At 45.4% G+C, this 24,461-nt stretch overlaps 1 protein-coding gene across 1 annotated transcript; it reads left to right on the forward strand.

The window, feature by feature from the left end:
* Positions 1-1,096: 1,096 nt before the first annotated feature.
* LOC141631147 (uncharacterized) lies at positions 1,097-19,906 on the forward strand. The gene is made up of 3 exons (XM_074443855.1): positions 1,097-1,318; positions 1,433-1,582; positions 16,382-19,906. Exons 1-3 carry the CDS (start codon positions 1,097-1,099, stop codon positions 19,904-19,906), a joined length of 3,897 nt encoding a protein of 1,298 aa, XP_074299956.1.
* Positions 19,907-24,461: the final 4,555 nt, after the last annotated feature.

Below are 24,461 nucleotides of genomic sequence, written 5' to 3' on the forward strand. Positions count from 1 at the left end.
CTGGTGGGTTAGGCCACCTGACTCCATCTCCCATCTCCCTGAGTGCCTTTAGGATTCCTCCAGTACCTGTAGTGAATCCATATTCTGCCAGAGTAGGGAGTTCCTGATTTTCCTCGATTTTGTTGACTCCTCTTCCATATGGTATGTACCTCTTGTCTTTCTTGCTGGTGGTTTGCTTTCTTCCTGATTTCTCCACGGTTGAGGTACTAGAAACACTTGGTGCATTAGGTAGGTTGGCTCTGGCTAGTATGTCTTCTTTCGGTCGATTCGATTGCGGCTGCAGAATGCTTTTCTGTACGGCCTCAAAACTATGGCGAGGATTCATAGTTAGTCGCTTGTATAGGTCGAGTCATGGTGGAGGCCTCTTCGAAGGCTTCTCTTTGTCAAAATGTCGCACTCGTCGATCGCTACCTTCTCATTGTTGAACCTAGTATTATATTCTCTAATGGTCTCTCCTGCCCCCTGGACGATTCTGTATAGATCTCCTGCATGCTTCTGCGGCTTCCTGCTGCTTGCAAATTACTGAGTGAATGCGTTCACTAATTCAGCAAATGTAGATATCGACCTGTTAGGCAGGCTCACAAACCATCGAAGTGTTGGTCCTGTTAAGGTGGATCCAAATCCTTTGCATATGCAAGCCTCCTTGACTTGCCCTACGGCTGTTACTGTCATCATCTTCTGCTTATATTGGCTTATATGATCAAAGGGATCTGCTGTGCCGTCGAAGAGAGGCATATTTGGATTTGTGAATCCCTTTGGCATGGCTGTGATGGATATGGTGTCTACGAATGGCGAATCGGCATAGCTGTCTAGTGCTTCTTTCTTGAGTGGGGGTGGTAGCCCTGGGACCCTGCTCTGTATCTCCTTTAGCTCCAAGTACTGCTGATTTGTTATGCTGCCTGAATCTGGGGCCCGTCTGTCAGCCGCCTGCTGATTCAATATACTGCCTCATGATCCTAGCTCTTGAAGGTTCTGACGTGTTCCAGCAGCTAGAGGAGTTGATGTAATGACTGTCCCCTGCTGCCAGTTCACCTGTTGGTTCGAGTCGGATCCTACTCCAGGTGTCTGATCAATCGTTGCGGGGCTGCTGAAAGGGATGCCACCTGCTCGTACTTCCACGCAGCTGGTTGCAGGCCAGTTATCCGGCATGAGGTATCCCAGCCCTTGTGGGGTTATCCTTCCATCTGATGGTATTGTAGACAGATCCAATCTTGTTATCAGTTCAGCCGGTATCTGTCGAAGTGGATTCCTGCTACCCGATACCCCATGCGTCAGATCTACTAGTGGAGACCTTTCCTCCCCTGTCCTGCTTGCTGGAGTGACGGACCCCTGTTTGAGAATGTCAATCTGTGCCCAGAGCTCTCTGTCCCTCTTCCTTGCTTCAGCTTCAGCTTTCTTCTGGTCTTCTCTCATGTTTTCCATGGCTTTCTAGAGATTCTCTACGCCAGTGAGCAAGATTTGTGTGGGACTAGGCGGCGGGGTGAGGCCTGAACTTGCTGTTCCCAAATCTGATCTGGTTTGGGTTGCGACAACAGGAGTCTTAGAAGGTAGGGAGGTTTTTGCTGTTGGTGTTGTTCTCAGAGTATGTCCGGGAGCCTGTGTTTCCACTGTTGATCCTGGATTTTGAGTATAAGTGTGTGGTGGCGACGGTTGTCTGCTCCTTGACACGGCGTCCGATGCTTGCTTATCCATTGTGTATTTAGAGTATCAACGATTGACGACCACAATGCCCCGCGGTGGGTGCCAAACTGTTTGGGTATATTTTACCGAATTGGATGATTCGGGTCAATGTGGTCTTACTCGTTGGATATTCGATTAATTGTTTGTATGTTGATGCGTAAATAAAGAAATAAAGTACGAAATATAAATTGACACGTGAGATTTGGTGACGTGGAAAACTCAATGTGAGAACAACCGCGGGAGGCACGGTACCCTTCCAAATATTGCACTATACTTGAATAGGAGGACGATTACAATTGATACGCAATGCTAATCTCGCTGGCACGAGGCGTCGTATTAGCAGGATCTTGGAAGAATGTATACGAGTGTGTGTGAATACGGGATGTCTTGATGAGGATGTGTGTATGTATGAAGGTATGAATGTCCTCCTTTGATTGCTCCTTTGGGGTATTTATAGGGTAAGAACCCTAGATATGTCCTACCTCGATTATGGAAAGGGAATATAACTTCCATAAAAACTCTTTCCATGTTCGGTCATCTCCCTCAATTATCCCTGATCTCCCTGTCTTCTCCCTAATTTCTCCCTAACTCTTCTTTCCTTAATCCGGATGCCTCCTTCAATAGGCTTCAGTCTTCTCATGCATGCATGCCGACCCATTCTCTTCTTCGTGCTTTATTCCAACCGTGGGCTTCGTTTCCTCTTAATATATCCTTTTATTTACCAAGTGGGCCTTTTCTTATTGTGCTATTTTTAGCCCAAACAAATCACATAAAAATTCAAAACACTAATGCATAATTCATTACCAGTGCATAATTCATAATCCGGATTAGTGGAAAGTTGAAACATATCTCTTGTATAATACGGACAAATTTAATGTTCACTTAATAGTATTCAAAAAGAAAAATCGAGTAATGATATGTCATACTTGGTATTAGTTTGGGCTAAAAATAGCACAATAAAGAAGGCCCACTTAATAAAGTAAAGGCTATGAAGTGATAAGGAAGAAGGAAGCCCGCGGTTGGAGAAAGGGGAAACGGGCTCAAGGAAGATTAGGAGCCCATCATAGGAGGCGTCCGCATTAAGGAAAGAAGTGTCAGGGAGAAGTTAGGGAGAAGTTAGGGAGATCAGGGAGAATTGGCAAGGGAGTTCGGGTTTGGAAAGAGTCCTTATGGAAATTATATTCCCTTTCCATATTTGAGGTAGGACATATCAAGGGTTCTTGCCCTATAAATAGCCAAAGGAGCAAATCAAGAATTCATTCAACACTCCCGTATTCAGACATCCGCATTCAAGATCACACCTCGACATATTATACTCAAATATACGTTCGTCCAGGATCTTGCAGGCCTGACGCCTAGGGCCAGCAGGATTAGCTTCGTGCCATAATTGTAATCATCCTCCCATTCATATAGTGCAATACTTGGTAGGGTACCGCCTCTCCCGCGGTTGTTCCCACATTGGGTTTTCCGCGTCACCAAATCTTATGTGTCAATTTACATTACGCACTTTATTTTTCTATTTATTTGTTTACATACGAATGAGCATACACATAACCAACGAGTAAGACTACATTGACCCTAATTAATCGACTTGGGTAAAAATACCTAAACAGTTTGGCGCCCACCGTGGGGCATTGTGGTCGTCAATCGTTGATATTCTAGATATACAATGGAAAACCAAGCATCTGAAGCCGTGTCAGGGAGCAGGCAACCATCGCCACCACCACCGTCTACCCAAAATCCAACATCAACAGTGGCCACGTAGGCTGCCGGACATACCTCAAGAATCATACCGACAACAAAAGCCTCTCTACCTTCCAGGACTCCTGCTGTCGTGACCCAGGCCAGGTCAGATAAGGGAACAGCAAGTTCAGGAATCACTCCGCCACCTAGTCCCACACAAATCTTACTCACTGGCGTGGAAAATCTTCAGAAAGCTATGGAAAACATGAGAGAAGACCAAAGGAGAGCGAGATCTTTGAAGGAAGAAGGAGAGACAGAGAGCTCGGGCACGATTGATATCCCGAGACAAAGATCTGTCACTCCAAAGAAGTGGGATAGGTGAAGGAAGATCTCCTTTGGTAGATCCGACACGGGGAGCATCGGCAAGCAGACGGCGGATACCAGCTGAACTAATAACAAGATTAGATTTGGCTACAGTACCGTGAGATGGAAGAATAACCCCACGAGGGTTAGGATACCTCACACCAGATAGCTGGCAGCCGGCTAACTACATAGGGACACAGACAGGTGGCCTCCCCGCCAGCAGCCCCGCAACAATCGATCAGACACCTGTAGCAGGATCCGAGTCAAACCAGCAAGTGAACTGGCAGCAGGCGACAATCGTTACTACAACCCCCTTAGCTGCCGGAACCTATCAGAACCTTCAAGAACCCGGATCAGGAGGAAATATGCAGACAGCTGACAGACGGACCCCAGATTCAACCAGTATAACCAATCAGCAGTACTTGGAGCTAAAGGAGATGCTGAGCAGGGTCCCAGGGCTACCACCCCCACTCGAGAAAGAAGCTTTAGACAGTTATGCCAATTCACCATTCGTGGACACCATATCCATCACAGCCATGCCAAAGGGATTCACAAATCTAAATATGCCTCTCTTCGACGGAACAGCAGACCCCTTTGATCATATCAGCCAGTATAAGCAGAAAATGATGACGATAACAGCTATAGGGCAAGTCAAGGAGGCTTGCATGTGCAAAGGATTTGGGTCCACCCTAACAGGACCGGCACTTCGATGGTTTGTGAGCCTGCCCAACAGGTCGATATCTACATTTGCTAAATTGGTGAACGCATTTACTCAACAGTTCGCAAGCAGCAGAAAGCCACAGAATCACGCAGGAGACCTGTATAGAATCGTCCAGGGGGCAGGAGAGAGCATTGGAGAATACAACACTAGGTTCAACAATGAGAAGGTAGCAGTACGAGAATGTGATGTCTCAACAGCAGTAGAAGCCTTCAGAAGAGGCCTCCACCACGACTCCGACCTATACAAGCAGTTAACCATGCATCCATGCCATAGTTTCGAGGCAGTACAGGAGAAGGCAGCTGCCGCAATCAGATTGGAGGAAGATATCTCAGCCAGAGTCAGCTTACTAAGCACGCCAAGTATCTCTAGTACCTCAGTCGTGGAGAAATCAGGAATAAAGCAAACCACCAGCAAGAAGGATGAGAGATACAGACCATATGGGAGGGGAGTCAACAAAATCGAGGAAAATCAGCTACTTCCCACTCTGGCAGAATACGGATTCACCACAGGAATCGGAGGAATCTTGAAGGCACTCAGGGAGATGGGAGATGGAGTTAGGTGGCCCAACCCACCAGTAGGAGAACAAGCATGGAGGAAGGACAGCAAGAAGAAGTGCGAATTCCACCGGGATATTGGGCACAACACTGAGGATTGCTATTCATTACGAAGAGAGATCAAGCGCCTGTACGAACAGGGAAAGCTGAGCCACCTATTACCACGTGGGGGCAAGCAGCAAGATAAGGTAGGCTCCACCAAGCCGGAAGACCCACCCACATGCACCAAAATTATAAACATGATAACAGGCGGCTTAGACTTAAGCGGGCTGACATATTCAGCCGCTAAGAGACGTGCTACAGAGACCAAAGGAGATAGGCCAGCCAATTCGTGCAGAATTTCTCACAGTGATCTGCCAGCAGTCAGCTTTGATGAAGGAGATGCATACGATGAGCGAGAACATCACGACGCACTTATTATCACCTTATCGATGGCCAATTGCACAGTTAAAAAGGTCTTGGTAGATATAGGAAGCTCGGTCAACTTGATCATACTGAAAACTATAGAAAATATAGGATTCAGCGAAAAGGATTTGCAGAAGAAGACTATTCCTCTAGTAGGCTTCAGTGGAGAAACAGCCAGCTCGCTAGGGGAGATAGTCATCCCAACCTATATGGGGGGAGTCAACAAGCAGGTCAGGTACCTGGTTATAGACGGCCCCTCTACTTACAATGTCATCTTGAGGAGACCATGGTTGCACCGGATGAAGGCAGTCCCCTCAACATACCACCAGTGCATAAAATTCCCCACCCCATGGGGAGTAGAAACGATAAAAGGAGACCAGGAGGAAGCTAGAGGCTGCTATAAGAAGGTACTCAAGTGCACTGCCAGCCCCCCCGCATAGCAATTACAGAAGCAGCCTATCCAGGACGAATACATCGAACCTCCAGCAGAAGAGCTGGATCAAATCAACTTGGATAAGCTGCACCCAGAACGAACAGTGCTCATTGGAGCAGGATGCACAGGGAGCTTAAGACAGCAGCTAATCAAGTTCTTACAGGATAACATGGATTGTTTTGCATGGTCACACGATGACATGATAGGAATAGATCCGTCCATCATAACACATAAGCTTAGTGTGGACCCAAAGTGTAAGCCCGTCCAACAGAGAAGAAGGAAGTTTGCAGCGGAGAGAAATAAGGTAATCAACCGGGAAGTAGATAGCCTGCTGGTAGCGAAGAAAATAAGAGAAGTAAAATATCCAGAATGGTTGTCTAACGTAGTGGTGGTGCCTAAGAAGAATGGGAAGTGGAGAGTATGTGTGGACTTCACCGATCTCAACAAAGCATGCCCTAAAGATCCATTCCCGCTGCCTCATATTGATGCAATGGTGGTCGCAACAGCTTGACATGAGATGTTAACATTCCTGGACGCATGGAGTGGATACAATCAGATCAAGATGGATCCTGCAGATCAAGAGAAGACGACATTTATGTCTGAAAGAGGAATATATTGCTACAACGTCATGCCATTCGGCCTAAAGAATGCAGGTTCCACATATCAAAGGCTGGTTAACAAAATGTTCAAAGAACAAATAGGAAGAACAATGGAGGTGTATATTGATGACATGATGGTGAAATCAGAGAAGGCTAAAGATCACATGCGGCATCTGGCAGAAACATTCAGCACCCTGAGGGAATACAAGATGAAGCTAAACCCATCTAAATGCATCTTCGGAGTATCTTCTGGCAAATTCTTGGGCTATATCGTAACTCAAAGAGGGATATAGGCCATCATCGAGCAGATCAAAGCCATCTTACAGATGGAGTCACCTGAGAAGCCTAAGGATGTTCAAAGACTAGCCGGGAAAGTAGCAGCCCTGAACATGTTCATTTTAAGATCTTCAGATAAATGCAGGCTGTTTTACGATGTACTAAGGAAAAGCCAGAAGTTTGAATGGACCTCTGAGCACGAGCAAGCCTTCAGAGAGCTGAAGCATTACCTCAGCAGCCCGCCGCTGCTATCAAAGCTGGAGCCAGGAGAACCACTATTTCTATACCTAGCCGTCATAGAGGTAGAAGTGAGTGCTGTCCTTGTTAGAGAGCAAGAAAGGGAGCAGAAGCCAGTATACTACGTGAGAAAGTCTCTGCTGCCGGCAGAGACCAGGTACACATCCCTTGAAAAGTTAGTACTAGCATTGGTAGTAGTATCTCGCAAACTGCCCCCCTATTTTGAGTCCCTCATTATACATGTCGTGACCAATTACCCGCTAAAAGCTATCATGAGGAAGCCTGAACTGTCAGGCAGAATGTCGAAATGGTCTGTGCACCTCAGTGGGTACGACATCTAATATGACCCCAGAACAGCGATCAAATCACAAGCATTGGCCGACTTCGTATCAGACTTCAGTCCTGCCATCCAAAATCTAGCAGATACAGATATCCTCACCTTAGAAGGAAGCAAGGAGGCATAAGTCTGGCAGACTAGATGTATATTGACGGAGCCTCCAACCAAAGGGGGGCAGGCGTAGGATTAATTCTGCAGTCACCACAGGGAGACCTGATAGCACAAGCAGTAAGATGTGAATTCAAGGCAACCAACAATGAAACAGAGTATAAGGCCTTGATATTAGGAATGAAGCTAGCTTTGGAGTTAGGGCTCAGGCCCCTGCTCATATCCAGTGACTCTCTATTAATAGTTAACCACGTGAATGATGAGTTTATAGCCAGAGATTCGAAGATGATTGCATACCTAAAAGTAGCAAAGGAGTTAAAACAGAAATTCGAAACTTGCAAGCTTAAACAGATCCCTAGAGATCAGAACGTGGAAGCAGACGCCCTAGCAACCCTGGGGGCAACATTTAAACCAACAGAGCTATCCAGTATTCCAATAGCACACATGCTGGAACCGTCTATTCAGAAGGCGGACGAAATAGACAGAGGTGAACTGGAGGATCCACAGAGCGAGAAAGAAATCCGAGCAGTTACAGAGGAAGGTGAGAGCTCCCAGCCAAACAGGCAGCCAGACCAAATAGCCGATCAGGCGGACGACTGGCGCACACCTTACCTAGACTGGCTGCGCTATAACAAGCTACCAGATGACAAGAAGGAAGTGAGAGCTTTCTGAGTGAAGGCCTCCAGATTCCTACTTATTGATGATACATTGTTCGAGAAAATCGCTAGCAGCCCCTACCTACGGTGCCTAGACAAGGAAGAAGCACAGATCGTGTTGCGTGCTCTCCACGATGGCGAATGTGGAAACCATGCAGGGGGGGAGTCCGGCAAATAAAGCCCTCGAGACAGGGGATACTATTGGCCTACGATGAAGGCGGATCGGCGAGAATACGCGCGAAAATGTGACGCTGCCGGCGCTCAAAGACCAATGATCCATCAGCCAGCAGAGCCCCTGCACCCTATTTTTTATCCCTGACCATTCATGGCATGAGGCATGGACATAGTAGGCCCTCTACCACGGGCCACAGGAAATAGAACCTGGATGCTAGCAATGACAGATTACTTCTCCAAGTGGATAGAGGCAGAAGCATTCACGGAGGTAAAAGACAAACAGGTCATTTCATTCATAAAACGAAACATCATTTGCAGATTTGGTATCCCATCAGAAATCATATGTGACAATGGTTCACAATTCATCTCAAACGATACCGAGGATCTTTGTGCCGGGTGGAACATCACCTTAAAAAGTCGCACCTAGGACTCCAAAGTCCAACGAGCAAGCTGAATCCAAAGAACAAAATCATCATGGACAATCGAGAAGGAGGTTACGGGAGTTAGGAGGAAAGTGGGCGGATGAATTGCCACTAGTGTTATGGTCGACGACGACACCAAAGATAACAGGTCAAACACCCTTCACTGGTGTTTGGCACGAACGATCATTCCGTCGAAGTTCTAGTTCCCACTCACGGTATGAAAATATGACAGGGGAACTAAACAATGCGAGAGATGACGAAGCCTGGACACAATTGACGAGCCGCGAGCAAGCGCAAAAATCCGTCTGGCTGCCTACAAACAGTCTGTGGCCAGGAGTTATAACAAGAATGTGAAAGTCAGGCTCCTGGAGGTAGGAGACCTGGTTCTCCGAGAGGTGTTTCAAAACACCAAGAATTGAAAACCAGGCAAATTCGCCTACAAATGGGAAGGACCATACCAGGTAGAAGGAGTTGTTGGCCATGGTGCATACAGACTGATGACTATGGATGGTCAAATCATACAACGCCCATGGAACATACTTCACCTGAAGAGATATTACTTTTAATAATAAGTAGACTCTAGCTTTCAGAATGATGTACTGTGAAATGCCAAACCATCTTTTAAAATTAAAATAAAAATCCGGTAGTAGGCATACTGCCAATTTCACTTCTATTTCTGATGTCTCTAGTTATTTTTAATATTTTAAACTACTATTAGATGGTGTGGTCTGGCAGCGTCCTGGGACCACAATTGCTCTGGTACCCCATGAGATGGCGACAAGTACTTCACACCATTTTAATAGATTCTCTTATTTTCAGGCTTCTCTAAGTACACCACTTTGAATTCTGGTATCTATGGTACTTTGAAAGGATGTCTAGCAGATCATCAAGCGCCAACGCGGGGTGACAAGGCACATGGCACTCAACATGCCTAACCTATTTTCTCCACAAGGAGCACCCTCACCAAAGTGATGTGGAACATACGAAAGGGAGCCTGGTTTGGTGAATACGCTTACCCAACTACCCCCGATACCACCCCTGGACATAGCTCGCACTAATCGCAATTAACTGGGCCCCAAAGATGCATGCACACGAACATGGAACGTAGGGATATCTGCGCTACCAGAATCCTGCAGCGTCTCCATCGGTCCTAGAATGACGATAAACTTGCCTCAATGACTCCCCTGTCGGCTTTAAACGAGATGAACACACCTTGCGTCATGAACAAGGTTAAGTAGTCCAAAACTGTGGCATACGCCTAAATCAGCCATCAGGCTGACACAATAGCTAGCTTAGTCTGGATCAGCCTTTTCAGGCTGACCAGGCTGGTCTAAATCAGCCTCCTAGGTTGACACGGCCACTCCTCCTTACATTGCGGCATACGCCTAAATCAGCCACCAGGCTGACACGACAGCTAGCCGAGTCATAACGTCAGCCTTCTCAGGATGATAGGACTCGCCTAAATCAGTCAAACAGGCTGACACGACAAATTTCCTAAAAATAGGGAATATAAATAACAAAGCACACGATATGTAAGCTAAATCCTTGCCAAACTAGGACAAGGGGCATTTCAAATATGGCAAAAGTACGACCCAAAGTTTAAACCGCCACCTTGGCGGAGCAACCACAGAAAGAGTTTTAAAAAAAAATTACAAAGTCTGTCACCTCTGGGCCAGACCACCAAAAAGTTCATCGAAACATAAAAACTTAATTATCGGTCACATTAATGACCTCCACCTCTGGCACCTCGTCTGCCTGCTGACCCCCCGTTTCAGGTACCGCACCAACCTATGCATCCTCAGCCGCCATGGCTCCCTGAGCTCCGTCAGCAGCGTCGTGGGACGTCCCAGCTCCATCCCCAACAACTTCCTCAGCAAGTACAGGAGAATTCACCTCCCCAACTTCAGGCATCAGCACGCTCAGATCAGGTTGGGTGGGGTAAATCATTTCCAGCTGCTTCTCCTCTTCCTCTATAGCATGCTGGGTAGGAGCCTCCTCGAGGGCAGCACACATCCCGCTGATCTTTCTCGCCAGGTAGCATAGGCAACAACGTTGGTGGCCAGGAAGATCAGCTCACTGATCTTATCATCAGAGCGCTTGAGGGAGTCAGAGAAAGTATTGGCCTGAGTACGCGCCAGCTGATCAGCCCCCTCTTTCAGCTTCTTCTTGGTGAGAGCAAGCTCAGTCTTCAGCTCTACCACACGCTCCTTTAGATCGATCCGCTGCTGTGCCAGATCAGCAACAGTCTCCTTCAGCTCCTGGTTCTTGGCGCTAGTAGCACGGCTGGTCGTCTGCACTATGTTGATCATCTTCCTATTATAGAGTGCAGATTGGAGGGTCTGGGGCAGGAAAAGTCAAGAGTCAGCAAGGAAGTCAGGAGGCATAATCTAAGTAAAGCAGACAGACATACAGACAGGTAGAAAATGAAGAATATTCACCAAAAAGGCATTGTGCACGTCATTTTCAGCCACCTCCTCTGGGGAGAACTCCGAAAACGTTTCCTCAATAGGAGGAAAGAGCAGCTGATCAATCTCCGGCCAGTAGGGCGCCTTGTCCACATTACCAAAGCCCTCTGGGAAATGAGCAATAATGCCTCCGCTAGATGAAGCCCGAGGACTGGCAGGAGGAGTAGGCGGTTGGCGAGATAACGGGTTGACCTCCAAGGGCTCACGTGCAGCAGAATTGGAAACTGTGGGAGAAGTCTGGAAAGAGGCAGCAGGAGCACTCCTCTTGGAGGCAGAGGCCACATCAGGGCTGGTAGAAGGTCTCTTTCATTTGGCACTTTGGAGGATGATTTCCAACTGATCAACTTTTGAACCTGCAAGCATAGATAGCCTCAGATGACAGAATACTTAAAACATCAGCAGAAACAACATGCAAATAAAAAGTGGTTGCAAAAGTCTTACCAGAAGACATACTGTGAGCTGACTGAGGAGGATTGGAGGAGGAAGCAGGTGAAAAACCAGGAAGCAGATCTGGAAAATTCTCTCAGATTCAGAGATGCTGAACAGTTTGCTGAAGGCAGGGATCTTGGCGCCAATACGGGTAAGGTCACAGGGGCCTACACGAAGACGATGAAGTAAGCTAGTAAGCAGCGAGATAAAACAAATCAGGTGACAGGAAGATTACTTACTCGAAGTTAGAACGCATTTCTCGAAAATGTAGTCAGCAGGAGGCTGGATGGAGTCCTTTCTCATGTAGAACAAGTCCTCAAACCATTTCTCATCACGGGATTTTGACACGTGTCTGAAGGGAGCCTCTCCACGGCCGCAGAATGAGAATTGACCCCTGCCTAGGGATCTGATGTTGTACATATGGGCTAGGTCACCCAGAGTGACAGATTTACCAGTACTCTGACCAGCGGCCAGGGAATAGAGAAGAACTCTCCAAATGGCAGCGGAAATTTGTGCCATGGCGAAATTGTTGGTGAAGATGAAGTCTTGAATGAGTTTGGGGAAAGGAAAACGGAGGCCATATCTAAACGGGTACAGGTAGAAACTAACCCACCCTGGACGAAGGGCGTCAGCTTTTTGTCCCAGTTCAGGGATGGCGATATCCACCCCGTCACCAAGACCAAGCAGATTCTTGATCGTGGGAATGTCGGCCGGAGTTAAAGCAGAATCACAGTCGTGGGGGTGCTTAAAAAGTCCCCGAGAAGGAAAAGTGGGGTCGAGATTACGATCAGAAGGTGTGGAGGATTGACGAGTTTTGCCCATGGTGGAGAAAGAAAGTGAAAATTAAAGAAGGAAGGGGGAAGGATTACCTGATAAAGAAGACGAGGAAGATGAACAGTAGAGCCGGCAAAGGATGAAAAGATGGAAGGTTGAGGGTTTAAGAAAGAAGAAGTATTTTTGAAATGATTTGAAATGATTAATGAGAGTGGAAGATGGACGTTGGAGTTATAAAGAGGAGAGAGGGAGTTGGGTGCGAGAAAAGAGGAGAAAGGAGGCTGAAGTGATGGATTGCATGGGAAGGAGTAAAAAATACGGCGTAGGGTTTTTTGGCATTTGGTTACGTAAAATTCCTTGCTCGATACTTGAAAGCGTACTTCACAAGAAATTTGGGGCAAACTGTTTGGGCTAAAAATAGCACAATAAAGAAGGCCCACTTAATAAAGTAAAGGCTATGAAAGAAGTGATAAGGAAGAAGGAAGCCCGCGGTTGGAGAAAGGGGAACGGGCTCAAGGAAGATTAGGAGCACATCATAGGAGGCGTCCGCATTAAGGAAAGAAGTGTCAGGGAGAAGTTAGGGAGAAGTTAGGGAAATCAGGGAGAATTGGCAAGGGAGTTCGGGTTTGGAAAGAGTCCTTATGGAAATTATATTCCCTTTCCATATTCGAGGTAGGACATATCAAGGGTTCTTGCCCTATAAATAGCCAAAGGAGCAAATCAAGAATTCATTCAACACACCCGTATTCAAACATCCGCATTCAAGATCACACCTCAACATATTATACTCAAATATACGTTCGTCCAGGATCTTGCAGGCCTGAAGCCTAGGGCCAACAGGATTAGCTTCGTGCCATAATTGTAATCATCCTCCCATTCATATAGTGCAATACTTGGCAGGGTACCGTCCCTCCCGCGGTTGTTTCCACATTGGGTTTTCCGCGTCACCAAATCTTATGTGTCAATTTACATTACGCACTTTATTTTTTTATTTATTTGTTTACATACGAACGAGCATACACGCAACCAACGAGTAAGACTACATTGACCCTAATTAATCGACTTGGGTAAAAATACCTAAACAGTATTCAATTTATTTTGGGTTATTTAATGTAAATACTCTGAACTATGAGGGTCCTTCTCAAAATACTTTGACCTATGATTTAACTATGAATATCACCAACTAATATACCCCCTCTCTTAAAATAGAATTTCCCTTTTTTTTACCTGTTGTAGCAGGTAACCTTTGATGTGAGGCCCATTTTTTTTTTGTTTAGTAACAACTTCATCTCCTTAACTTCACAATTCCATCTCCTTCCCTGTACAACTGCCTCCAATTTCTCGTCTATACTTTTTTTTATCTTATACACAAAATCGCAATTTTGAAGCAAAGATATCCACGGGGCGATTCGTAAGGCGGGAATCTTTGATTTAAATATATATATATATATATATATATATATATATATATATATATATATATATATATATATATATATATATATATATATATATATATATATAAATTAACAACATCTTGCTTAGATAGAGAGCCGGGGTCTCGGTTGATTTTGCTTCCTTTAGCTACTTAACAGCATCTTTAGAGCTTATTAAAGTTAGTGAAACCAATCAGTCAAGCCTGCATTTTTCGAGTTAAACAAGAAAACTTCTGGCCTGGCCATCAACCAACAGCTTCGGAAGCTTCATCAACTTAAGGTGGAATAGATACTTAGACTTCATCTTCCCCAGAAAATACACTTCGGGAACATCTCTTGTATAGCTTGCTTATTCTAGAGAACAGAGAAAGGAATAAAGCTGGACCATGCTACTTATGAATGTAACTGATTTTGGTTTAAAGCTTTTCCGAGAGCCCCATTTCCCTTCTCTCTAAATTTCTTCATAAATGAAGAAGTCACAACAGTTCATTGATTTGCCTAATTAAATCACAAAAACAACATATTGTCTTAAATGAATAAAAACACAAGAAATTAGAACAACTTCACCTTATCTGAATTAAAATCTGTAAAATAATCAAACTTAGGGGAAAAAAAGGGAAATAAAATTAGCAAATTTAAGTGGAATGAATTGTAATGCATAAAAACACAACAAATAAAATCAAACTTGGGGAAAAAGGGTAATTAAAATCAGTAAAATCGAATTACCTTTTTCATTGTGCAATCAAATTAGGGCAAAACTGAAAGAAATCCGCCTTCACTCAGGTGATTTGTGCATAAGAATGAGGGAACAAGATGAAAATGAATAACAATGGTAGAAGAATGACGGTTGATTTCAGAGTAGCAATGGCGTCATAAGGTGTGTAGTAGAAGGAAAAAGATGAAAAGGTAAAAGAGAGATAAAGGAAGGTAATAAGAGAGATAGAATGAATTAGTTTAAAATTAGGGATAAATGTGTGTGTTTAATCAAAGGTAACCGGTGGAACAGGTAACCCTTCCACCCGTTCTATTAGGTGATAAATGATACTTTAGTTGGTATTATTCATAGTTAAATCATAGGTCAGAGTATTTTGAGAAGGACCCATATAGTTCAGAGTATTCTCATTAAATAACCCATTTATTTTTACCAGTGATACTTTTTTTTGTGGTGGATAAAGTTCACGAGGATTCGATCTCACTTGATTTAGATGACATGTAAAATAATGGAAAAATGTTTACTTGAATTGTTTCTCATTTAGAAAGTAAAAACTAGTTTTTCTACCCGTGCAATGCACGTAGGTTTCATATTTTTGTCATTATACATTCTATTTCAAAGACTTCTTATTTAACCACTATAATAGAGAAACTATTGACTAAAGCTGCAGGAAAAAAACTCTATATGAAATGGTAGGTTTTCGCAAAATGTTTTGCTTCGATTGCATCTAAAAAATTGGATAGTCTTGTCACTTCTATAAGTTGGTTTTACATTAAAAAAAAAAGGTGTAAAACGGATCCAAACATAAAAAAGATAATGAATAAAGACAGTTATTAAAATGACCCATTTTATAATAATATTGTTTAAGGTCGCCTTACATAAGTAAATGGGTCAAGAGTTGTTGCTTGGTGGGATTTTCTTTATAAAATAGGTAATGAATATGAGCCTATAAGGGATGATGAAGAGTTGTTACTTAGTGGCCTTTTTCTTATTCTATTTTTTAAAGAAAATGTGTTGTTGATGAAGTGGAGGGTAAATGGGTGAATAAGTGATAAACTAGTTTTGTCACCCGTGCAATGCACAGGCTATATAAGTATGTTTTCTTAGAAATTTGACGTTTATTTTTAAACGAAAAATTGCACACCAATGTTTAACTTTGAGTATAAATGTATAATAAATTCTTGCACAAATTACGATATATAGTACAAGACAATTTATATTTTTTAAAAAATATAAATAGTTTGAATTACGAAGACAATTTTTTTTTTGTGTGTCAATTACGAAAACAAATATGAGACTATGAAATCAATTATCGTTATTTGAACAAATTGTTTTCCAAAATTTGTTTTGGAAACTTTCCAACCCATTGACATTTGAGACAAAATATGTGCTCTTTTATTTGAGTCTATCTACTAATAAACAATACATCCATAACTTATAAGTTATACCTTACATTTTCTTACCTTTAATTTTACCTCATTTTTGTGCCTTTTGTATTTCTTCCCTCTCCAATTGACCTAAAAGTAAAACATTAACATGGCAAAAACTGACAAACGAATCATAACATTGTCACATGTAAATTATTTAAAAACCAAATGGAAAACATAAATTCAAATATAAAGCAAACAATTCATAAAAACCAAAAAAATATACTTTATAGGACTACACAACAACAACAACAACAACAACAACAACAACAACAACAACAACAACAACAACAACAACAACAACAACAACAACAACAACAACAACAACAACAACAACAACAACAACAACAACAACAACAACAACAACAACAACAACAACAACAACAACAACAACAACAACAACAACAACAACAACAACAACAACAACAACAACAACAACAACAACATACAAATATATGTACTCACCATAATCAAATACCATCCGATTCAGATTTCGGACCACGCACCTATTGAACTTGATCTTCACCTTACTAAACCAACTGGCAGCAAACCTTATAAATTGGATGCTTGGGTTTTGGATTATCCAGAATGCATTCAAGTTATTAAGGATGTTTGGACTGTATCCGATAATGGGTCCCCAGCTTTCCGGGTTACTCGGAAACTTGCTCGGGTTCGACAACATGTCAGAAAGTGGGCCTTGGATAAAAGGAATGATTGGTCTGATAAATGGGATGATTTTGATAAACGCCTGGAACGGGGTATTGAAATTGCTACTGCGGGAGGTGGGGAAGAAGAATATGAACTGGTAAATGAGGAGGTTCGTGAGTTTGCAAGGGTAATGGTCACATTTCTTTGGAAACAAAGAGCAAAGCTGAAATGGTTGGTCGATGGTGACACTTGTACTAAATATTTCTTCAACTGGGTCAAAGGAAGAGCGGGAAGAAACTATATTCTGGGCATTAAAAGAAATGATGGAAACTGGACTTATGATCATGAGGAGATTAGCGACTATTTTCAGAAATCTTTCACCAACCTTTTCTCTCGGCCATGCCAGGCTCAGCAACCTCATGGACACTCGCACTCCCCTCTAACCCAGTTGATCGGGAATATTCAAAACAGAGTAACTAATGATGATGCGGATTTTCTGGGTAAGCCTTATACTGCTAAGGAGGTCCGGCAGGCGGTCTTCCAAATGGGACCAATGAAGTCTCCTGGCCCGGATGGTATTCCGGCAGTTTTCTACCAGCGATGCTGGCATCTCGTTAAAAGGGATTGCACTAAGGCTATTCTTTCCATCCTCAACTCTGGCGCTGTTTTGAAGGAAATGAACCGTACTTTTATTGCCTTAATTCCCAAATGTGATAGCCCCGAAGAGGTCAAGGATTATAGGCCAATTAGCCTTTGTAATGTGATTATGAGGATTATTACCAAATGTATCACAAATCGCATGCAGAGGGTCATGGGGTACTTAGTAGGGGACTACCAAAATGCTTTCCTGGCTGGAAGAAATATTATTGACAATATTTTGCTAGCGCATGAAGCGATCCATAAAGTTAACTCACACAAGCATGGGAAATCTGGTAGGGTTGCCTTCAAAGCGGATATGAGCAAAGCCTTTGACAGAGTTCGATGGGATTTCCTTCAGGCTGTTTTGCTTGCTTTCGGGTTCCCTTCAAGGATGGTTAGCTTGATAATGAATTGTGTCTCAACAGTAAGTTATGAAATTTTACTAAATGGAGTCCCTCTCCGCCCTTTTAAGCCGCAATGTGGACTCCGGCAGGGTGACCCTCTATCACCCTATCTCTTCATTCTATGTATGGAGGTCTTATCTTGCAATGTCGAGTGTGCCCAACGTGAGGGCATTATCCAGGGTATCCGACTGTGTCGAGGGGTGCCCCCCTTAACGCACCTTTTCTTTGCGGATGACTCGGTTTTCTTCATACAAATCAAAGGTGCGGCTGTGCGCCATCTCAAACGTCTCCTAGTTAATTACTGCGAGGCGTCGGGTCAGGTCATTAATGATGATAAATCGGGGCTCATTTTCAGCCCAAACACCACTCTACGCCAGGTAAGATCTTGTTTAAAGTCCCTCAACATTAAGCATAACAAAGGATTTGGGAAATACCTTGGCCTTCCAACTGAGTTCCAGGAATCAAAAAAGGTGGTTTTTATGGGTCTTATAGAGGCGGTTATGAAGCGAATTTCTTCGTGGACTGGGATTTTTCTCTCTCCAGCTGGACGACTTACCTTAATCTCTTCCGTCCTATCCAATCTCTCCATTTTCTTTCTATCGGCATTTAAAATACCGGTAAGTGTGACTAAGAGGATTAATGCTCTCTTGTCGCATTTTTGGTGGGCTGGAAGTAAAACAGGTAAGTGCCTCCACTGGTGCAGTGGAATCTTTACTAGTCTTCCGAAGAGTGAAGGGGGTCTTGGTATTCGAAATGTGGGTTGTCTCAATCAAGCTTTATTGGCAAAACATGCGTGGAGACTTGTGTCAAATGAGAAATCTCTGTTCTGTTCGGTCTTCAGAGAAAAGATCATGGGACCATTGGGAATAGTTAACAATTCATGGCTTGGCAGCAGAAAGTATTATTCCTGGGGGGCCCGGAGCATCTCACATGGCTTAAAGATTATTAAGGAACATATTGGCTGGAAGTCTGGAATTGATTCTAACCTTAATGTGTGGGACAAAAAATGGGTTAACGGGCAAACCCCGGAACCTAAAGACTGCCTTCTTGATGGAAGCTTTATTTTCCTAAAAGATCTTCGTGTTAAGGACATCTGCGTAAATAATGGAGGATGGAATGAAGGTCTTATTAAGTTACTCTTCACTGAAGATAGCGCGAATCAAATTCTGGCCATCCCTCTTTGTGCTTCTCAATCACGAGATGAAATTTTCTGGCCCAAAACTAGCAGCGGCACTTACACTGTTAAGAGCGGATATGGCATTAGCTTTCAAGATTACTTCAATGAGCATGGATCTAAAAAGGATAAAGAAAGGCTCCACGCGAACTGGGAACTCTTTTGTAGGAAAAGATTATGGAATCTGCCAGGTCCTCAACCTTGGAAGATCCTTCTATGGAAAATCATGACAAGTTCCCTTCCGGTTGGGAGTGAGTTTGCAAAAAGGGACTTAAACTGGGCTCCCTCTTGTTCTATGTGCAACAATGCAGGCGATACTGTGGAGACTCTTGATCACCTTTTCCGTGATTGTCCTCTTAGCTCCAGGATTTGGGCTGGATCGGAACTGGGTATCAATGTCAGTCATCTTCCTACTCTAGATGTTCGAGACTGGATTATTAACTGGGTTCTTTATCTATCTGGTCTTGAGGAGGGGGTTACTCTTGTCTTAAGCTTTCTCGATATTTTGGTTAGCCTCTGGTCTTTAAGAAATAACATCCGCTTCAGGGGTGAAGTCTTTAACCCGAACGTCTTCTTTATCAAGGCTCGACAACTGATTAAAGAGGTTCTTCAAGCAAATGATAGGAGTAACAATGCCCCTTTACATCCGCCTGGTTTTGAGGACGGTACCCCAGGATCCCCTTCTGATGGTGATATTGATCTCCAGATTCTACGTATGGGTAGACCTTTTTACTGTATCGGAAGTTTCTCTCCTTATGCTATGATACATATTTATGTTGATGCAAGTTGGAAAAAACCGGGTCTTGCGGGGTTTGGGTGGATTGCTTTTGGGCCTGAAGGAAATTCTATATATGAAGGTTATTTATGTGGTCGGGCTGAATCTCCCCTTCAAGCTGAAGCTCTAGGAGTGAAGGAGGCCATCGCTTGGGCACGTCAGGAAGGTTTTCTTCACATTGAAATCTCTTCTGACTGCCTCTCGCTTCTGACGCAATGGATGGGAAATCAGACGATGCACCATCTCATAAAGGGCATTCTCCAAGACATTTCTCTTATTTCATCTGCTTTTCATTGCTTGTGTTTTAGTTATGTTCGCAGAGACTGTAACTCCAAAGCTCATGCCTTGGCGAAAAAGGCTATGAGTTTATTTTAGGAACCTTTCTTTTCAGCTGCCAAAAAAAAAAAAAAAAAAAAACCATAATCAAATAAATAATTAAATCATAAAATATATAGCCCACAACTTAGAAACTCATGGACAAATGGAAAATAGGTATTAAATAAATAAATGAAATGAATATAAACCATTATAAGTATTATTATAACTGATGGGGCATATTCTGCACCGCTGACCAAGTCAACATATTGAGCAAGGTCAAAGGTGTCCACAGCAAGTCAACGACTTAGACTTTAGCCTAACCCGTCGACCCATCTACTGTCACTGGTCTCGGCATGACAACTGCACACCAGGGCGCATATCCGCGTACTCATATCCAAGAACCCTCGGCCGGCCTGCCATAGGTCGATCGGCCGAGGGTAGAACGGTCTTTCCACCTGCTAGCCACTTGGCCACTTGGCCACTACGTGACAAAAGGTGAAAGTCTATAAATACTCCTCAACCTTCATTGAGGAAAGGATCCACAATTTAACCTAAGAATCACTATTCATCTGGTATTATCTTCCTTATCTCTCTACAATATACATTTAGTCAAGTAACAACTTACCTCTCTAAGTTACTGACTTGAGCGTCGGAGTGAGTTCGCTCGGGCCAAAGCCGAGCCCTCAGTTTGTTCATCATTTCAGGAGACCGACAGGAGGATTCAAGCAAAGACGTCATTCTACGAGCTACGAGTGGTAACAAATATCTGCTCTGGAATTACACCCGGAACAATTGGCGCCGTCTGTGGGGAAGATCGCTACTAAAAGCTAGTCACATTCATTCCCAAACAAAAAAAAAAAACAACAAAAACCCACCCAAAAAGCTAAGAAGATGTCGAAACAACAAGACGCAGTCGTGACCGACGAAACCGCGCTCTACCAAGATGATACCTTCAACACCTGCGAGTCGTGCGGCCCTCCACCGGCGGAGTAATCCAACCGGAGTTCGGGATGCCAATAATACAGACACGCCATCGCCGCCAACCAGGTCACCATCATGGGACATGTGGTTGACGTAGCAAAACTGAAAATGCTCCTGGACCTAATTGGTAATACGCCTGCTCACACTGTCACGCCGACAAGAGCGGCGGAAACCGTCCAGGAGACCAGGGTCCGAAATGTGACTCCGAGAAATTTGAACGGAGCACTAGGAGAAGCTGACCCAGTCAAGACGCCGGGGGAGCCCAAAGTGGGCGTGGTAGACCTAAGTCCTTCCCGCACTCATGGGAGGACAGCGTCCCCGCAGCACGAACGAGGCTTACCCCAAAGGAGCCAGAGGAGTCCGACTCAGCAGAGTTGGAGAACAAGTCCGAGTCGAAGAAGGAGTCCTTCCCGCTACGAGGGGAGGAGTCGGACTAGGAATGCGAGGAGTCGATCGCCGCGTATCGTTCGACACGTGGTCAGACAGCCCCTCAGCGCCTACGTCCTAGAAGTCCAGGTGCCAACTAAGCTCAAGTTGCCACCCATATCATACAAAGGAGATAGTGATCCAGCCGACCACGCCGAGGCTTTCGAGTCTTACATGTCGGTATGGGAGCAGCCCGATGAGGTCTGGTGCCGAGTTTTCCCAACAACTTTGCATGGGATGGCTCAAAGTTGGTACAAGGGGCTTCCCGACGGCTCGGTATACTATTACGCCGACCTAAGGGACGCCTTTCTAGCCCAGTACTCTTGCAATAAGAGGAGGGCCGTGGAGACGTCGGACCTCCTAACTATCAAACAGGAGGGGGGCGAGTCTCTACGAAGCTATGTGAAGAGGTTCGACGGAAAGGTCCAGCAGATTCGAGAAATTAATCCCGCGGCGGCCTTCGCGGCGATGAAGGGCCTCCCAAGGGGAGACTTAAAAAATGAGCTCATCAAGTGCGGAGGCCTGGGCTTGGACGCCGCTAGGAAGATGGCCGACCAGGCCATCAAGGTAGAGGACTATCACAAGACCTGGGTAGGCCCCAGCGAGGCCGGGCACTCAAGAAAAAAGAGCCGCCGGGAGGACAACCCGGATGAAAGACGCCGTGACAACAACGGGTCACGGTCCGATGAAAGACGCCGTGAGAATAATAGGTCACGGATCGACAAATCTGCCAGGAAACAGGACTCGACGGGCGCCGGGTGGAGTTCGGGAACGTACCACCAGAGGCGGTATAATGATAAAACCCCTCTCGTCGTATCAGCCGCCGAGGTCTTCGCCCTGAGCAAAAACGAGGGCCAGAAGTGGGAGAGACCCCCAAGCCAAAAAGTGACGGTGACACGAGCAAGATCGTGAGTACCACGGCCACACCGGCCATTTAACCAACGACTGCCGACATCTGAAGAATGCCATTGAAGAGTTGATCCGGAAGGGGAGCCTCGGCAAGTACGTTGCCAAAGGCCAAAAGACCGACGCGGCGATTCGGGTAAGAAATCCGTCTTGAACGGATAGGAGTGATCCATGTTGTCATCGGGGCAACGAGAACGGAGGTTCGCTCATGGGCACAAACGACACCGAACGAGCTATATCGGGCCATCAACTTTGTGCCCAACACAGCGATCCCCGCTTCCAACATCCCCGATATGACCATTGGAAGGAAGGACTACGAAGGAGTCATCGCTCCTCACAGCGACCCACTTGTAGTCAATTTGGACATATCCAACCACCTGGTCAAGAGGTGCCTGATTGACACAGGCGCGTACACGAACATCATGTTCAGGGAGTGCTTCCTCGGCCTCGGCCGAAAGTCAAGGACTTAAGCCCCCGCACCAACCCACTATACGGCTTCTCGGGGCCGGCCTGGTACCACTGGGGTCAATCAGACTCCCGGTGATGTTCGGCGAAGGGAAGGCGGCTAAGAATGTCCTAGCCGAGTTCGTGGTCATTGACGGCTCGTCCGCCTACAATGTTCTCATAGGCCGAGTCACTCTGAGCGAGGCCGACGCGGTGATGTCCATTCGGGCCCTAACACTGATGTATGTCTCGGACCGGGGGGAAGCGCATAAGCTCATCTCCAAGGACGAGAAGGACGAAGTGGTCAACGTCCAGATAGCTGCCAGAGGATACAACATGCAATCCCTCAAAGTGGCAAAGAAATCAGAGAAAGGGAAAAGTCCATCCTTACAACAGGAGGGCGACCTCGTGGATGCGATTGGTGGCTGACTGGGAAGGTGTGCCTTTGATGAGCCATTAGGACGCTGCTGATCTCATAGAAAACTTTATGTAGCGGCGGAGGTGTCCAAAACAGCTGTGGGCACCCCGATGCATGTTTTTATCTAATGAAAAATCGTCCAAGTCTTCCATCAAAATGTTCATTTTCCCCATAGTCACTAGGAAGAAGCAGACGCCGGCTCACACTGTCATACCGACAAGGGCGACAGTCTCTATCAGTAAGTAGGCGCCGTCGCAGTCACCCCAAGTAGTAGACGCCACGGCAGTCACCCCAAGAGGTTTGACGCCGTCGCAGTCACTCCAAGTGGTAGACGCCATGGCAGTCTCCATCAAGAAGCAGGTGCCGTCGCAGTCACCCCAAGTAGTAGACGCCACGGCAGTCACCCCAAGAGGTTTGACGCCGTCGCAGTCACTCCAAGTGGTAGACGCCATGGCAGTCTCCACCAAGAAATAGGCGCCGTCGTTAGTCACCCCAAGTAGTAGACGCCACTTAGCCACCCCAAGAGGTTTGACGCCGTCGCAGTCACTCCAAGTGTTAGACTCCACTAGTCTCCATCAAGAAGCAGTGCCGTCGCAGTCACCCCAGTAGTAGACGCCACGGCGATCACCCCAAGAGGTTTGACGCCGTCGCATGATCACTCCAAGTGGTAGACGCCATGGCAGTCTCCACCAATAAATAGGCGCCGTCGCAGTCACCCCAAGTAGTAGACGCCACGGCAGTCACCCCAAGAGGTTTGACGCCGTCGCATTCACTCCAAGTGGTAGACGCCACGGCAGTCTCCATCAAGAAGTAGGCGCCGTCGCAGTCACCCCAAGTGGTAGACGCCACGGCAGTCTCCATCAAGAAGTAGGCGCCGTCGCAGTCACCCCAAGTAGTAAACGCCACGGCAGTCACCCCAAGAGGTTTGACGCCGTCGCAGTCACTCCAAGTGGTAGACGCCACGGCAGTCACCCCAAGAGGTTTGACGCCGTCGCAGTCACTCCAAGTGGTAGACGCCATGGCAATCTCCATCAAGAAGTAGGCGCCGTCGCAGTCACCCCAAGTGGTAGACGCCACGGCAGTCGCTGACAAGAAACAGACACCGCGACGGTCACGACCAGCGCAGTTGACACTCGCTGAAGCGATCAAAACGCCTCGGAAGCGTTAAACACAATTGAGATACGCACTCTAGACTGCCTCGGCCAAGCCGAGGCGGAAACAAAAGAGACGCTCAATTAATAACGTAAGAAGACAACCCAGACGAAGACGAAAAAAAAAAAAAAAAAAAAAAAAAACCTCGGCCAAGCCAGAGGCAAAGTAAAAACGCTAAAGTACAGTTGAGACGCTCAAATACTAGCGCAAGAAAAAGAAGTGAGGTAAAAACCTCGGCCAAGCCGGAGGAAGAAGAAACGAACTCTTATTAAAAGTAATAACAGG

This window comes from Silene latifolia, chromosome Y (genome assembly GCF_048544455.1).
Source record: "Silene latifolia isolate original U9 population chromosome Y, ASM4854445v1, whole genome shotgun sequence".
In the NCBI taxonomy this organism is placed as follows: domain Eukaryota; kingdom Viridiplantae; phylum Streptophyta; class Magnoliopsida; order Caryophyllales; family Caryophyllaceae; genus Silene; species Silene latifolia.

What these genes read in the sequence shown, in the direction of transcription:
- LOC141631147 (XM_074443855.1), top strand. Translation starts at nt 1,097, where the DNA reads ATGCCACCTGCTCGTACTTCCACGCAGCTGGTTGCAGGCCAGTTATCC. An exon ending in CCCCTGTCCTGCTTGCTGGA is followed by an intron (nt 1,319 to 1,432) that starts GTGACGGACCCC and finishes ATGGCTTTCTAG; the next exon opens with AGATTCTCTACGCCAGTGAG. An exon ending in CTGTTGGTGTTGTTCTCAGA is followed by an intron (nt 1,583 to 16,381) that starts GTATGTCCGGGA and finishes CATCCGATTCAG; the next exon opens with ATTTCGGACCACGCACCTAT.